At 43.6% G+C, this 17,483-nt stretch overlaps 1 protein-coding gene across 1 annotated transcript in view; it reads left to right on the forward strand.

Moving 5' to 3' along the window:
- RNF123 (ring finger protein 123) overlaps positions 1-17,483 on the forward strand; it is a gene marked incomplete in the record, with an annotated part of 302,310 nt that overhangs the window by 171,869 nt on the left and 112,958 nt on the right. Inside the window, 5 exon segments of the mRNA XM_053721137.1 lie at positions 3,007-3,091; positions 3,181-3,320; positions 4,396-4,584; positions 5,396-5,471; positions 6,301-6,385. Coding sequence (XP_053577112.1) covers positions 3,007-3,091; positions 3,181-3,320; positions 4,396-4,584; positions 5,396-5,471; positions 6,301-6,385 — 575 coding nt within the window.

The following is a 17,483-nucleotide window of genomic DNA, read 5'->3' on the forward strand; positions in this document are numbered from 1 at the left end:
CTCCCCAGTCCTCCCTCCCTCTGCCCGTCCTCCCTCTCTCTGCCCGTCCTCCCTCCCTCCCTCTGCCCGTCCTCCCTCCCTCTGTCTGCCCGTCCTCCCTCCCTCTGTCCGTCCTCCCTTCTTCCCTCTGCCCGTCCTCCCTTCTTCCCTCTGCCCGTCCTCCCTCCGCCCGTCCTCCCTCCGCCCGTCCTCCCTCCGCCTGTCCTCCCTCTCTCCGCCCGTCCTCCCTCCCTCCCTCTGCCCGTCCTCCCTCCCTCCCTCTGCCCGTCCTCCCTCTGCCCGTCCTCCCTCCCTCTGTCCGTCCTCCCTCCCTCCCTCTGCCCGTCCTCCCTCCCTCTGTCCGTCCTCCCTCCCTCTCTCCCTCTGTCTGTCTTCCCTCCCTCCCTCTGTCTGTCTTCCCTCCCTCCCTCCCTCTGTCTGTCTTCCCTCCCTCCCTCTGTCTGTCTTCCCTCCCTCCCTCTGTCTGTCTTCCCTCCCTCTGTCTGTCTTCCCTCCCTCTGTCCGTCCTCCCTTCTTCCCTCTGCCCGTCCTCCCTCCGCCCGTTCTCCCTCCGCCTGTCCTCCCTCTCTCCGCTCGTCCTCCCTCCCTCCCTCTGCCCGTCCTCCCTCTGAACGCCCTCCCTCCCTCTGCCCGTCCTCCCTCCCTCTGTCCGTCCTCCCTCCCTCTGTCCGTCCTCCCTCCCTCCCTCTGTCTGTCTTCCCTCCCTCTGTCTGTCTTCCCTCCCTCCCTCTGTCTGTCTTCCCTCCCTCCGTCTGTCTTCCCTCCCTCCCTCTGTCTTCCCTCCCTCCCTCCCTCCCTCTGTCTTCCCTCCCTCTGTCTTCCCTCCCTCTGTCTGTCCTCCCTCCCTCCCTCTGTCTGTCCTCCCTCCCTCTGTCTGTCCTCCCTCCCTCCCTCTGTCTGTCCTCCCTCCCTCCCTCTGTCTGTCCTCCCTCCCTCTGCCCGTCCTCCCTCCCTCCCTCTGCCCGTCCTCCCTCCCTCCCTCTGTCCGTCCTCCCTCCCTCCCTCTGTCCGTCCTCCCTCCCTCCCTCCTCCCGTCCTCCCTCCCTCCCTCCCTCTGCCCGTCCTCCCTTCCTCCCTCTGCCCGTCCTCCCTTCCTCCCTCTGCCCATCCTCCCTTCCTCCCTCTGCCCGTCCTCCCTTCCTCCCTCTGCCCGTCCTTCCTTCCTCCCTCTGCCCGTCCTCCCTTCCTCCCTCTGCCCGTCCTCCCTTCCTCCCTCTGCCCGTCCTCCCTTCCTCCCTCTGCCCGTCCTCCCTTCCTCCCTCTGCCCTTCCTCCCTCCCTCCCTTCCTCCCTCTGCCCGTCTGCCCTTCCTCCCTCTGCCCGTCTGCCCTCCCTCCCTCTGCCCGTCTGCCCTCCCTCCCTCTGCCCGTCCTCCCTCCCTCTGCCCGTCCTCCCTCCCAGTCCTCCCTCCCTCTGCCCGTCCTCCCTCCCTCTGCCCATCCACCACCGCTCTTCTTGTTCCGTCTTCCCCTCCACCACACATACATGTTTGCTTTCTCCCCGTCATGCCCTCATACACTACAATGTCTTATACTTTCAGCAAAGGATAACAAGAGAATGAAGCAAATTAAATAATAGAAGTTAATTGGAAAGTTGTTTAAAATTGTATTATCTTTCTGAATCCTTGTTCTCCCTCCCTCTGCCCGTCCTCCCTCCCTCTGCCCGTCCTCCCTCCCTCTGCCCGTCCTCGTCCTCCCTCCCTCTGCTCATCCTCCCTTCCTTTGCCCATCCTCGTCCTCCCTTCCTTTGCCCATCCTCCCTTCCTTTGCCCATCCTCCCTTCCTTTGCCCATCCTCGTCCTCCCTTCCTCTGCTCATCCTCCCTTCCTTTGCCCATCCTTTTCCTCTCTCCCTCTGCTCTTTCTTGTCCTCCCTCCCTCTGCCCGTCCTCCCTCCCTCTGCTCTTTCTTGTCCTCCCTCCCTCTGCCCGTCCTCCCTCCCTCTGCCCGTCCTCCCTCCCTCTGCCCGTCCTCCCTCCCTCTGCCCGTCCTCCCTCCCTCTGCCCGTCCTCCCTCCCTCCCTCTGCCCGTCCTCCCTCCCTCCCTCTGCCCGTCCTCCCTCCCTCCCTCTGCCCGTCCTCCCTCCCTCCCTCTGCCCGTCCTCCCTCCCTCCCTCTGCCCGTCCTCCCTCCCTATGCCCGTCCTCCCTCCCGTCCTCTCTGCCCGTCCTCCCTCCCTCTGCCCGTCCTCCCTCCCTCTGCCCGTCCTACCTCCCTCTGCCCGTCCTCCCTCACGTCCTCTCTGCCCGTCCTCCCTCACGTCCTCTCTGCCCGTCCTCCCTCACGTCCTCTCTGCCCGTCCTCCCTCACGTCCTCTCTGCCCGTCCTCCCTCACGTCCTCTTTGCCCGTCCTCCCTCACGTCCTCTCTGCCTGTCCTCCCTCACGTCCTCTCTGCCCGTCCTCCCTCACGTCCTCTCTGCCCGTCCTCCCTCACGTCCTCTCTGCCCGTCCTCCCTCACGTCCTCTCTGCCCGTCCTCCCTCACGTCCTCTCTGCCCGTCCTCCCTCACGTCCTCTCTGCCCGTCCTCCCTCACGTCCTCTCTGCCCGTCCTCCCTCACGTCCTCTCTGCCCGTCCTCCCTCACGTCCTCTCTGCCCGTCCTCCCTCACGTCCTCTCTGCCCGTCCTCCCTCACGTCCTCTCTGCCCGTCCTCCCTCACGTCCTCTCTGCCCGTCCTCCCTCACGTCCTCTCTGCCCGTCCTCCCTCACGTCCTCTCTGCCCGTCCTCCCTCACGTCCTCTCTGCCCGTCCTCCCTCACGTCCTCTCTGCCCGTCCTCCCTCACGTCCTCTCTGCCCGTCCTCCCTCACGTCCTCTCTGCCCGTCCTCCCTCCCGTCCTCTCTGCCCGTCCTCCCTCCCGTCCTCTCTGCCTGTCCTCCCTCCCTCCCTCTGCCCGTCCACCACCGCTCTTCTTGTTCCCTCTTCCCCTCCCCCACACATACATGTTTGCTTTCTCCCCGTCATGCCCTCATACACTACAATGTCTTATCGATCTATTCTCCTTTTCAGGGTTGTGGTTTTGGCTATCGTTACACAAGACTCCCACACTTGTTAAAAACCAAACCGGAGGATGCCAACCTACCGAGTCTACAGAGTGAGTGAGCATTGGGTTTAAAGGTTGTTGTTCAAGTGCAGCGTTGTTGTTTATCTTGAGTTATTGAAACACTTATTTTGCCCCTGTAGAGCCTTGTCCATCCACCCTTCTGCAGAGCCACATGGCACAGCTGCTTCGGAGTGACCCAGAACTGGCTTCAAGCTTCTTGAACAGTGTCCTGAACCAACTTAACTGGGCCTTCTCTGAATTCATTGGCATGATCCAGGAGGTGGGGAAAGAAGCTGGTGCGGAAATAAAGGGATAGTTTACAAGTGTTGCGCTATTTAGCTATTTCACTTGTGCACAAACACTGCTGAAAGTAAACTTTTAATGCAGGCGAGTTAGGGTGCATATTACAAGTTGAAAGTAAAATATTTGCGTGCGAGCAAATGCCGATTTGTGCGAAATTCAGGACTTTGAATATCACAACCACATTAATTTCTTTTCTCTATAGACTTTTAAAGGGACACTGAAGTCAATTTTTTTTCTTTTGTGATTCAGACTCTCCATATCTTAGGGAAAAAAACTAATTGTATGCTTACCTGATAAATTTCTTTCTTTCCGGATATGGAAATTCCACGACCCCACCATTTATTAAGACAGTTATTTTTGACTAAACCTCAGGCACCTCTACACCTTTGTATTATTCCTTTTTAATTTCCCTTTGGTCGAATGACTGGGGATTATGGGTAGGGGAGTGTCACTTAACAGCTTTGCTGTGGTGCTCTTTGCCTCCTCCTGCTGACCAGGAGTGATATTCCTACTAGTAATTGAATGACGTTGTGGACTCTCCATATCCGGAAAGAAAGACATTTATCAGGTAAGCATAAATTTTGTTATTTTAAGGTATTTATGCTTGGTGCACTTTTTATTTTATTTTTTTAACTTTTACACTTTACGCTAGGTCTTCACTTGCACAAAGCCACTTTTTGTTCGCATTAGAACAGACGCGTCTACTTTTAACTTTTAATATGCGTTAACGTTAGCATGAGCTCGATATTGCTTATTGCATCTCGTGCTAACAGAGCGTCACTTATAATATAGCCCAAAATGGGATGCACAAAAAAGATTAAGATATGAGGGCGGAAATTAAGTGACTCGAAGACGAGAATGGTAGAGGGAAAAATAATTAGCCAGCTTGGAAGAGAGAGAGGATAGGAAGATCAATTGAGTAAAATGTAAATTGGTTTATTTAGCTGAATTAGTTTATTTCTTTGTCTCTGTTTGGAAATAAGTATTGTAAGATTGGAAATGGTGCACAAATAGACCTTAGAAGCCTCAATAATGTTCTTTCCTTATCATAGATCCAGCAAGCAGCTGAACGTCTTGAGCGGAACTTTGTAGACAGCCGGCAGCTAAAGGTTTGCGCCACCTGCTTCGACCTGTCTGTCAGTCTTTTACGAGTTCTAGAAATGACAGTCACTTTGGTCCCTGACATCTTCCTGGACTGGAGCCGCTCTTCCTCTGAACTTCTTCTGCGACGACTGGCTCAGGTATCTAACGCCTAAACCAAACCAGAGATCTGCTTGCCTCCTGCTTAAAGCAACATACTGTAGGATGTCATAATCAACAGATGCACAATAAAAAGACAACACAGTAACAATTAAAGGGACATGAAACCCAATTTTTTTCTTTCATGATTCAGACAGAGAATACAATTTAAAAAAGTTTCCAATTTACTTCTATTATCAAACTTGCATTGTTCTCATGTTATTCTTTGTTGAAGAGATATCTAGATAGGTAGCGGGCACATATCTGGAGCACTACATGATGGGCAATAGTGCTGCCATCTAGTGCTCTGCTAATATATAACAATTGTTGCAAAACTTGCCATATAGTGCTGAATACACATGCACACTCCTGAACTTACCTTCCTGCTTTTCAACAAAGGATAACAAGAAAACAAAGAAAATATCATTGAAGTAAATTGGAAAGTTGTTTAAAATTGTATTCCTAATCTGAATCTTGAGAAAGCAAATATTGGGTTTTAGGTCTATTTAATTTAAATTTCAGATGAGCAGCAGATTTTATTCTGACATGGTTGTTTTTTTGTTGTCCCCTGTATCATGTGACAGCCATCAGCCAATCACAGACTGATATACGTATATATTGTGAATTATTGCACATGCTCAGTAGAAGCTGGTGCCTCAGACAGTGTGCAAATAAACTGAAGTAAAGTTTGTTAAAATGTCATGAAAGCTGAAATTTGTCTTTAGTGTCCATTTAACTTCCTTATTGTCAGATAATCAAATCAATACATTTCATTTAAGCCTTAAATTAAGGTATTCAATCTCAATCTTGCAGCTGCTGAACCAGGTCTTAAACAGAGTGACGGCTGAGAGAAACCTGTTTGACCGAGTGGTTAACCTCCGACTCCCAGGTTAGTTTAATTTCTCTCTGGCTTGAAAACCGCTTTATCTGATAGAAGTTGTGTTTTGGGTGAGGTCCAGATTCGTGAAACCCCTTAAGAACACGAACATACTCTGTACATCGCATGTCTTTAAAGGGAATGGATATAAAATGCAATAAAAAAAATTGTGATTCAGACAGAGCATACGATTTTAAAAAGATTGACTTTTATTATCAAATTTGCTTCGTTCCCATGATATTCTTTGTTGAAGAGACACCTAGGTAGGTGTCTGGAGAACAACATGGTAGGAAATAGTGCGGCCTTTTAGTGTTCTTGCAAATGGATAACATTCTAGCAAAACTGCTGCCATATAGTGATTCAAACACATGCCCTGCTTTTCAACAAAAGAACGAAGAAAATGTTATAATAGAATTTAATAAGAATGTTGTGTAAAAGTGCATGCTCTATCTGAATCATGAGAGAAAAACATTTGGGTTTCATGTCCCTTTAAGGGTTTTTTTTTAGCATAAAGCAGTGAGAAGTGCTAAATGCCTAACTCCAGGAGGCGTTTTGCAATACTGCGGTCTCGCCGGTGTGAGTGAGATCAGTGCTATTTAACTGCTTGGATTGAAAATGACAGCTAACGTACAGGATATGTCAGCTATTGTTTAAGGGGTTAATACACTTACTATATAAAGGTCAGGTAGTTTCCCATTCTTTGTACCTGTGTCTCCTCATCTTCTTCCTATGTCAGAGCCAACCCGTCTTTACCCATTTTCATCCAACTGTTTCCCAGTTCTTTCCTCCTGTTTCTTAGCCATCCTGTTATTAACCCTTGATATTCCACTTGCCCCCTTAGGGTTAGAAAGCGTAGATCATTATCCTATCCTGGTGGCTGTAACGGGTATCTTGGTGCGGCTGCTGGTTGACAGTGACACACAGGGGTAAGTACAGATAACCTTCTTGTACTACATTTCTAATAATTGTATCGTCCCTGAAATACAAGTAAAACCGGATCCGAGTTCCAAGAATGAATTATGTTCTATTGTTATACTGGGGAGAATCCCATTTCATAAAACAATGCTAGAAAAAGAGATTATGTTCTAAAATTAGAGATTCAAACAGGTGGATACACAGACTGACCTGCCAGCACTGTTGTATAATCCAAGGCTAGAAAACAAGAGAGGAAATACAGTATATACTGTAGGTACCAAGAGGTGTTTGCCGTTCTCTGTCGCTATAGCTTTACTAAATGCATATTTATTATTCACCCTTTACCATATAGCAGAGGAGGATATTTCTGTTAAAGAGACATCAAAGACAGTTGTTTATATATCTATGGTATAAATCAGCAGAATGCTTGGTTGTATTGGTAGAGGTATTTGCAGCAGAAATAATAAGGTTCTTATGCCACTTTATAGATCATTAGTTAGGCCTCATCTTGAGTATTATGTGCAGTTCTGGAGGCCATATCCCCTGAAGGATATAAACAAACTGCTATCTGTATAAAGGAGGCTACTAAATAATAAAACTTACCAGGAGAGGCTCAATGCACTAAATATGTATAGCTTAGAGGAGAGAAGGGAACGAGGTGATATGATAGCAACTTTCAAGTATATTAAGGGGTTTAGCAAAGCTGAGACTGTGGGTATTTTACATAAATAGGAAAATTCAAGAACAAGGGGTCATGAGCTCAAGCTAAAGGGTTGTAGATTCAGGGGTAATTTTTGGAAGCTTCTTTACAGAAAGGGTGATGGATTCATGGAATAAACTTCCACAAGAGGTGGTAATGACAAACACTGTCGGGGACTGGGATAAGCATAAGGCTATCGTTCGAACTAGATACGTTTTATACTTTTAGGAAATATCGGGCAGACTTGCTGGGCCTATGGCTCTATCTGCCATCAATATCTATGTTTCTATGTTAATCGTAACAAATCTGCAGGCACAATATAAAAAAGAAAAAAAAAAAAGAATTTAAAACTAATTTTCTTGACATTTGCATTCGTTTGCAGGTAAATAGCTTCTTTATTATTGTTTGTTCCCTCCTTGTCTGTGGTCTATTAGGGACAAGTTTTTCTGCACTGATCAAGCAATCACTGTTGTAGCATGTAGCATGGTTAGAATTTGAAATCCAACAGGAGACACTCCAGCATTTTTGGGGCAGTAGAAGAAAAATGTTTTTTCACTGTTAAAGGGACAGTCAACACCAGATTTTGTTGTTGTTTACAAATATAGATAATCCCTTTATTACCCATTCCCCAGTTTTGCAACACAGTTATATTAATATAATTTTTACCTCTGTGATTACCTTGTAGCTAAGCTTCTGCAGACTGCCCCTTATCTCAGTTCTTTTGACAGACTTACATTTTAGCCAATCAGTGCTCACAGCTAGGTAACTTTACGTGCGTGAGCACAATGTTATCTATATGAAACACGTGAACTAATGCCCTCTAGTGGTGAAAAACTGTCAAAATGCATTCAGATTAGAGGCGGCCTTCAAGGGCTTAGAAATTGCCATATGAGCCTACCTAGGTTTAGCTTTCAACTAAGAATACCAAGAGAGCAAAGCAAAATTAATGATAATGATTGGAAAGTTGTTTAAAATGACATGTCCTATCTGAATCATAAAAGTTTTTTTTGGACTTGACTGTCCCTTTAATTTAAATAATAGGGAACAAAAGTGTAAAATAAATAATGAATGCACATTGCAAAGGTTTACTCTATCATAAGTAAATTCATGAATCAGATTGGGGGTGCAGTTTTAAGAGACTTTTTAATTTACTTCTGTTATCAAATGTACCTAGTTCTCTTTGTTTTCTTTTGTTGAATAACATACTTAGGTAGGCTCAGTAGCATCAATGTGCTACTGGGAGCTAGCTGCCTATTGGTGGCGGCACATCTATGCCTCTAATCATTGGCTCACCCGCTGTGCTAGCTCTCAGTAGTGCATTGCTGCTCTGGAGATAATTTTCATTGTGTTTTTAAGCCCTGCAAAGGGTTATTCTTAACAGGTATATGCGCACAATAGTCTACTAATAATATGCTCCCTTTATGAAGCATTATATATGCTTTTAATGTTCCTTTAAGAAGATACAGAGGGACATTTTAATTGTGCCTGTGTTAAATGAATGCCAAAGCCGGCAAAGGTTTACCATGAGGTGGGTCTAGTCTTTATATTAACAGCAGTGAATTACTTAAAGGTTGAAGCAAACTCCAAACAGAATAATACTGCACAAATTAAAGGGACACTCAAGGCAAAATTAAATTTAATGATTGAGAAAGAGCAGCAATTTTAACCAACTTTCCAATTTACTTCCACTAACAAAATGTGCACAGTATTTTTATATTTACACTTTTTGATTCCCCAGCTCCTACTGAGCATGTGCAAGAATTTACAGAATATAGTATATGCATTTGTGATTGGCTGATGGCTGTCACATGGTACAGGGGGAAGGAAAATGAAACTAATTTTAAACCCTGTCTGAAAACATTCTACTACTCATGTGAGATTTAAACTAAGCTTCATTGCATTGTCTTTTTATTATGCATTGTTTGAGTATGCATGTCTACTATGTTTAGTGACCCTTCTGTTTGGAGTTTGCGTCATCACTTTAGTAATTCACAGCTGTTAAAATAAAGTCTACACCCGCCTCATGGTAAAGATAACTGTGTTTAGTGATGATCCTTTAAGTAGTTTGATGCAGCAGTGCTTGAAAATCTGCTGCCATTCATGCAAATATAGTATTTTCCCTGCATTTATTTGTGCATCAAAATACAACGTGGAGTCGCCCTTTCCCGCTGGATAAGTAAAAATGTAAATCACACGATCGATTATGCGATCGCGTGATTTCAATGATGGGATCGGGTGAGGGGAGAGTGCCTATAACGCTAGCCCACGATCCCACTTAGGCAGCTTTTATGGCTTCAGGAAAGCCAAACGGCTAGGGCGTTCCATGCCGTCCTAATGGCGCTAAAGTCCAGCGCAGTTAGGACAGCATAGAACGTCCTAACGGTGGAAGGGGGTTAATGCGAACATGCTTTTGAATAGAGGCCTATGTGTGATACGTTAGCCTATTTGTTGCCATGTAATACTATATCTCTAAGCAGAGGGTTAGTTGGAGCTGGGTGAGTCAGTGTTAAGGAGAAGGCACGTGCTGTTTTTTTTTATTTTTATTTTTTTTAGAGGTGAGGAATCGGTTGTTTAGTGCTGTTTACTATCAACATTAAAGGGACAGTACACAATTTGAGATTGTAATATAAAATGCTTAATTATACACAGTAAAGCAACTTTGCAATATACTTTATTTCATCTTGTCCCCTTTTCTGTCATTTAAAGGGATATGAAACCCCAAAAATGATAACATTCTTGCAAAACTGCTGCCATATAGTGCTCCAGAAATGGGACATATGACCCTGATTTTCAACTAAAGATACCAAAAGAACAAAGAAAAGTAAATTAGAAAATTGTTCTTTCTGAATCATGAAAGAAAAAGTTTGAGTTTCAGGTCCCATTTATTTTCCAGTCCTGTAAACTGAAAGACCACAGGGCAGTTTCACAAGCCAAACCATGCCACACATATGCCACTAATTTGTAGTTTATCTTATCTTTTCTGCTGACGTCAAACAATGGAGATTTTGTTAACACAATGGCAAGTTCTCTCCTCTCCAGACTCGACTGGATTGGCTCTTCCAAATTAGAAGAGTGGTGGGTGGAGTTTGGTCATTGAAAAACAACTGCAGCAAATCTGTTTTAATAATATTCAGATTGATATGATGAACAATTGAAAAACTGCAGTATTTAATTAGAAGGTATTTACTCTCCTTTTAAAAACAGTAGTATTGAAGGTTCGTTAGGAATTGTACTAAATTGTTAAAGCAACACTCAAGTCAAAATTAAACTCAGGATTCACTAGATACCTGTCCGAACACTCCCAAAGCGGAGGCTAGTACTATTACAGATTTCCTGGCCTCCCTCAACCTCCCACAACTAGACACCGACCAGACGGAACACCTTGCCGACCCCATAACTGCCTCCGAAATCAAAGCAGCTATTAAGTCACTTAAATTACATAAAGCACCCAGGCCTGATGGCTACACCCCATTTTTCTACAAAACATATGCGGTCATTCTAATCCCTTATCTGCAGAGATTCTTTGCCGAAACTTTTGAGACAGGTTGCCTATCTCAGGAGTTTCTGGAGGCTTCATTACTAACTCTCCCCAAAGAGGGCAAGGACCCTTCTCTGTGCCAAAGTTACCAGCCTAGCTCACTTATTAACCTAGACGTAAAGATTTACGTGAAAATATTGGCCACTAGACTTGGTCCCTTACTGCCCACTCATACACAGAGATCAGGTCGGCTTTGTTACTAACTGTCAAGGTACAGACAGCACGCGTCGACTGCTAAATATATTTTCAGAAGTTGATAGCGCGGGGAGATCCCTTCTCACCCTGTCGTTTGATGCCGAGAAGGCGTTTGACAGGGTACGCTGGGACTACCTGACTGCGGTACTAGAGTCAGTGGGATTGCCTAATGGTTTCCGACGAGCGGTAGGGGGCTCTGTATTCTGACCCGACGGCTAGGGTGAGGGGTTTGGATTCTGTTCCCGACCCTGCGCTCTTAGGAACCGCACACGACAGGGGTGCCGATTGTCCCTCTCCTTTTTGTACTAGCCATCGAACCACTGGCAACAGCCATTCAGGCACATACAAATATCAGAGGCATATATGTTCACGGGACTTACCAGAAGCTAAGTCTCTTTGCAGATGATTTAACGGTTTTTCTAACGGACCCGGAACGCTCTCTCCCGAACCTCCTTGATCTTTTTTACTTTTTCGGTAGACTCTCCTCCTATAAGCTTAAAGGGACACTGAACCCAAATTTTTTTCTTTCGTGATTCGGATAGAGCATAACATTTTAAGCAACTTTCTAATTTACTCCTATGATCAAATGTTCTTTATTCTCTTGGTATCTTTAATTGAAATGCAAGAATGTAAGTTTAGATGCCGGCCCATTTTTGGTGAACAACCTAGGTTGTTCTTGCTGATTGGTGGATAAATTCATCCACCAATCAAAAAATGCTGTCCAGAGTCTGAACCAAGATAAAAGCTTAGATGCCTTCTTTTTTAAATAAATATAGCAAGAGAACGAAGAAACATGGATAATAGAAGTAAATTAGAAAGTTAATTAAAATTGCATGCTCTATCTGAATCACAAAAGAAATAATTTGGGTTCAGTGTCCCTTTAACGTGACTAAGACCAAGGCCTAACCGCTGCATCTTCCAGACGCCCAACTCCAAGATTTGCAGAGTATATATAATTTAAATGGAACCATAGAGGGATCAGACACCTAGGTGTCTTCCTATCACATGACTTTAAGACAGTGATTGAATCAAATTATGACCACTTTTTACAAACTCTTAAACAGATGTTGACTCTCCCCAGATATAAGGAAATGTCCTTGATGAGTAGAATCTCTGCATTTAAAATGATGATACCACAGAAACTTGCATACCTGTATAGATGCCTCCCGCTAATGATCCCATCTACATATTTAGATACCTATCAATTACTATTAAATAATTATGTATGGGCGGATTCACGTCCTCGTATAGCGAGCAGGATTTTGCAGGCTCCAATAGATAGAGGTGGTCTAGGTCTTCCCAATCTCAAGCTGAACTACGAGGCGGCGATGCTGACCCATATATCAGGATGGGGCATCTCTAAAGAACCCCCTAGATGGTATGAAATAGAGAAGGCCTCACTACCACATGGTACCCTTCTTTCCAACCTACTTTGGATTCCTCAACATTGTAAGACCCCTGTTTCCTCAACCAATGCAGTAATTAAACACTGCCTCTTTATGTGGCACAAGTTACGCCACTCCCTGATGATAGCTCCACATCCATCTCATAGTATGCAGGGATTACTTAAAGGGTTACCAGATTCAAATGATACAGCTTGGACTAACCTAAACCTTGTGACTATTCAAGATTTACATATTGGGAACATCTGGGCTTCCTGCTCTGGGCTAATCTCGCAATGTGCAATCCTGCAGAAAATGCATTTTGAAGTGATGAGGTTTAGGTCCCTACTAAGCAGTTGGAACTTCTTCAAAAAAGCCCTACGCACCTACACAATATGGGAATCCAGTTGGAAACTAGGTCTACAGGGCCACTCACAACACACTATCAGTGTCTACTACACTGCCCTGTATTACAAAAGACGCATAACATGATGGGATGAGAAAACGACCTACATATAGTACTAGATCCTAAGATGTGAATGAGAGCCATCACTGATACCAGACAAGTAATACACTGCATAACCCTCTTTGAACTATACTATAAATTACTCACGAGATGGAACTGGGTTCCCATTAGACTTCATCGTATATCGCCTACCGCCTCAGATTTTGGAGAGGTTGTGGCAAAAAAGGGGATGATATCTAAATCTGGTGGAGTTGTCCGGAAGTTCACAAATTGTGGACTAAAGTCCTTACCCTATGCAGACACCTAGCCCTCCCAACGGATAAGGGTACTGAAACCTATCTGCTACATTTAGATTTGCCTAAGCTAGCTAAACTACAAAAGCACCTCCTTATATACATCCTAATGTCTACTAAGCTTGCCATCGCAAGATACTGGAAGCAGCAGAGCGCCCCTACACTAGAAAAAGTGTTAGCGATCTTCTCTAACATTAGGGTCATGGAAGAAGCAGTATATGTTAATAGAGGTACCCTGGGTATATACTCAGACACTTGGTCCCTTTGGGACTCTCTTCCACAGAACATAATCCCTAAGGATTGACAGTATAAGGACTTCCAGCATTTTGTAGCTCAGAAGGACTAATCACGGCTGATCCCTCTAACAAAGACTGAGCTAGAATTGTGCGCTTTATATTACACCCCTCACAGAAAGGTTGATTTCTGCTGCTGCCTCTTGATGATAGCTTTTTCATAACCAATACTGAAATGCACAGTATAGGTGGGGATACAACAGGCAACATCAGATATTTCAAAAGACAAAATAAAGGTAAAGGAGTAAACACTTTAATACACCCCAGCACGTAAAATGGGTTATTTTGAATACATTAAGATGGAGGGGGAAAAATCACAGTACACTGTACCTTTTAATACTAAGAGAAGCATATCTGTTAAAGTGAAAGTCAACCCTAGCGTTTCAGAAACTCTAGGATTGACTATTGAAACAAAGGGGATAACCTATTTCATGCAGAAAGCTCCTTTATTAGTTTTAAATGATCGCCGTTCTGAGCTGCTCAGTGCATGCATAAGAGACGAATACGCATTTGCAGCTGACCACTGTATTAACTCTTGAGTTGGATGCGCTGTGAATCTGTCATACAAGACTCAATTGCAAATAAAAATTTACTGCGATAACACTTTTTTGGAATGCGCTGTTCCATGTACTTTTTATAAGCGGCTGTTGCACGTGATATCTTAAATTCTATGTATTCAAACATTACTTTCCAACCTTGTTGATACATTGCATAGTTTCTACCCTCATAAATAATTTGAGATGGCCCATACTGATGGGTAAATGGATATAAACATAGATATAAAACTAGGAGAAAAGATACTTCCGAAATATTCACTGGAATCCCTCTTAAAGGAACTGAACTGCCTAATTGGATTTTTGTATAGTATCAATTACTGAGGGTGTAACATTTATACCCTACAGGGCATTAGATAAGAAAAGATAAGATAAGAAATTAAGGAGCAAAAGTAATATATGCTTTTTAGTATAACTTGATATATCTTAAACATGGGGCTTTTATTATCAAGTATAATTAAGGGTACTCATCAATCCTATGCACACATCAGTGCTATCAGTTAATATAGAGCAAAGATATATGAGGCTGAGATACATAAGAGTGACGATGATTTACTTATGAAGGGACCCGGGGGATAGGCGGATGACAAGATCAATTCCAATGGTTGATAAAGTCATATTCAGAGTTCAGACCAAAGGGTACCTTGGTCTGAAGTCTGAATATCCAGTACATCTCCTGCCTGGATAAAATCTGGAACTTGTCTCCACCCCTTCCCCGGGCCTGGACTTTCTCAATTATCATCCAGCTAAGGCTTGCACAATCTTTGTTGTATGTATTAACAAAATGATTTACTATGGGGGTGCTACTTTTACCAACTCTAATGGTTGATAGATGTTCACGTATCCGTGAACGTACCTCCCTTGTTGTTAAACCTATGTATTGAAGGTTACAAACTGTGCACCATACAAGATAGATGCAATACGTAGATCTACAGTTCACACAGGCTGCCACTTCAAATCTTTCCCCTGTTGTACAAGATTGGAAAGATGAGCCTTTATGGACATGTTCACATGCCTTACATTGGGTATTCCCACATCTGTATGTGCCCCTATGCCTAAGCCAAGATGATTGTATAGCTGAAGCAGGTTTTTTGAGTTGTGAGGGAGACAAAATGCTACCAATCGATTTATTTCTTCGATACGAAAATCTGCAGCCCTTACTGACTGCATCAGCTAGACCAGTGTTTTTCAACCAGTGTGCCGTGGCACACTAGTGTGCCGTGAGAGATCCTCAGGTGTGCCACGGCAGACTGACAACAGTGTGACATATTTTTTAAACTTTGGTTGTTTTTTACTCCCAGTGCAGGGGTAGTTTGTAGGAGGCATGGCATAACAGCACAATACATACAGTATGTGTGTGTATGTGTATATATATATGCTGTATTAGGCTACAATGTGTGATTTTTTTAAAATTTTGGGATGGTGGTGTGCCACAGGATTTTTTAATGTAAAAAAGTGTGCCACAGAAAAAAAAAAAGGTTAAAAATCACTGAGCTAGACCATCATCAGCTGCCAATAATTTAAAGTGTCCCCGGATTATATTACAGATGGTGTGGTATTGTTCTGAATAATCCGTAACAAATGTCAGTTTGCGCTCGGATTGACCATTGGGTTTTGTGCGATCTCTCAAAAGGGAGTCTCTTTTTAATTTGTCTACTTCATTCCTGGCTTTCTTGAGAACTCTAACACTATATCCCCTTTCTTTCAATCTATCCTGCAATGCATCAGCATGGCATTCATAGTCTTTTGTTCGGGTACAGTTCCTTTTAAGACGAATGAACTGTCCCTTGGCCACAGAAGATGGCACTTGTTTGGGATGGCAACTCTGGGCATGCAGTATACTATTTCCTGAAATGGGTTTTCTGTACACTTCTGATGTAATTTCACCTGATTGCCACCCCCTGAGCTCCACATCTAAATAATGGATTCTTTGTTTGTCTGTTTCATATGTGAAACGCAAATTGAATTCATTCTGACCCAAATATTGCATAAATTCATCTACCGAGTGTTTCTTATCTTATCTTTTCTTATCTAAGGCCCTGTAGGGTATAAATGTTACACCCTCAGTAATTGATACTATACAAAAATCCAATTAGGCAGTTCAGTTCCTTTAAGAGGGATTCCAGTGAATATTTCGGAAGTATCTTTTCTCCTAGTTTTATATCTATGTTTAAATCCATTTACCCATCAGTATGGGCCATCTCAAATTATTTATGAGGGTAGAAACTATGCAATGTATCAACAAGGTTGGAAAGTAATGTTTGAATACATAGAATTTAAGATATCGTTGAAGTGCATATTTTACATTGTAAGAATCAAAATATACATTCTATCACATTGTTTAATGAAAGAAAAAAAAAAAAAAAAAAGCGTATTATGTAATGTACCTTTAAAGCCCTAATTGATGTTTAAAATTTCCACCAATCAAATCCCAGTGTGGGGTTTTTAAACCATAGTGTGTGTATGGTGTTTTAGGACTATGAGTACGGCGCAAGCCGAAACATGTTAGTCTATTTTTTTCTCCAGTAGGGCATGTACCCTCCATGTTTTAATTATATTTAAATAAAGAGACTTTTATTTTTAACTACAGCAACTGACTTTTTGTTTAGTCTTGAGCTTTATTTTTTTTGCCCAAGTCAGTTGCTGTTTTTTCACAGAAGCTGCACCGCAGTCCGGTCTTGTCTTTAACCCTCTCTCTGGATGATCCCCTTTTTACCTGTTCCCTGAGGATATAGCAAACAGCATTTGAAAATATTTTGGGAGTACCTGCATACGACTCTATTGGTCTATACAGACAAACAGGAGACAACAGGAGACAGCAGGAGTCCCATGGCAGAAAGTTTTGTGCTGGCCCGCTGATCGGCTCAAAGCTCCATTAGGCTCCAAATGTCCAAGGCGTACCGCAAGCTGACAACGGAATCCAGGAAGTGACATCACGCCACACGTGGGGTGACACGGAAGAGTTGGAAGACGCTGAATCCGCATGGTGTGGACGGACGAGGGTCCGAAACAGCGTACAACAAGACCGAGGAGGTCTAAAGCCAGAGGTACCGGGGCATGAAAGGGAGCGGAGGTATACAAGTTATACATAATTAATACATATTTGTCTGCTGACTGGGACTTTCGAAAAAACCTGCCTGAACTTTGCTATGTTTGCACCATCTATACAAAGGCTATTGGTTATATATTGATACTTAGGAACATGTTATACAGGGTCTGTTTAAACAGCGCAGTACATAAAAGCAGAAGTTAAGAATGGTAGCGCTGGTCTGATTTGATAAAAAATTTTATTATCCAAAGAGAGAGGGGGGGCATATAATTACAATTACACTATTATTACTGCAACATAATTGCACACAGAATTAACAAGAAATTCACAGCTTAAAGCTTGTCTGGACATCACTTGAAAGCAGTTATTTTGTTTTGTTGCTTTGAACCATTTCCTTTTTTTTTGCTATTTATATACACATATAAACACATAAATATGTATATATTCGTATACACATATATTTATATTTGCTGCAATTGCTGCGCTTCTTAACTCCTTCTTTTAGGTTCGTATGTTGCCTCGGTCGCGTTCGCATTGCGCTTAACTTGTAATACCAGCACACCTTGTGATATTTAGCACCCCCTTTATAATCTAGCCCAAAATGTTTAATTGTGCATAATTGAAACACTTTGCAATGCA

Source organism: Bombina bombina, chromosome 7 (assembly GCF_027579735.1).
Source record: "Bombina bombina isolate aBomBom1 chromosome 7, aBomBom1.pri, whole genome shotgun sequence".
Classification (NCBI taxonomy): Eukaryota; Metazoa; Chordata; class Amphibia; order Anura; family Bombinatoridae; genus Bombina; species Bombina bombina.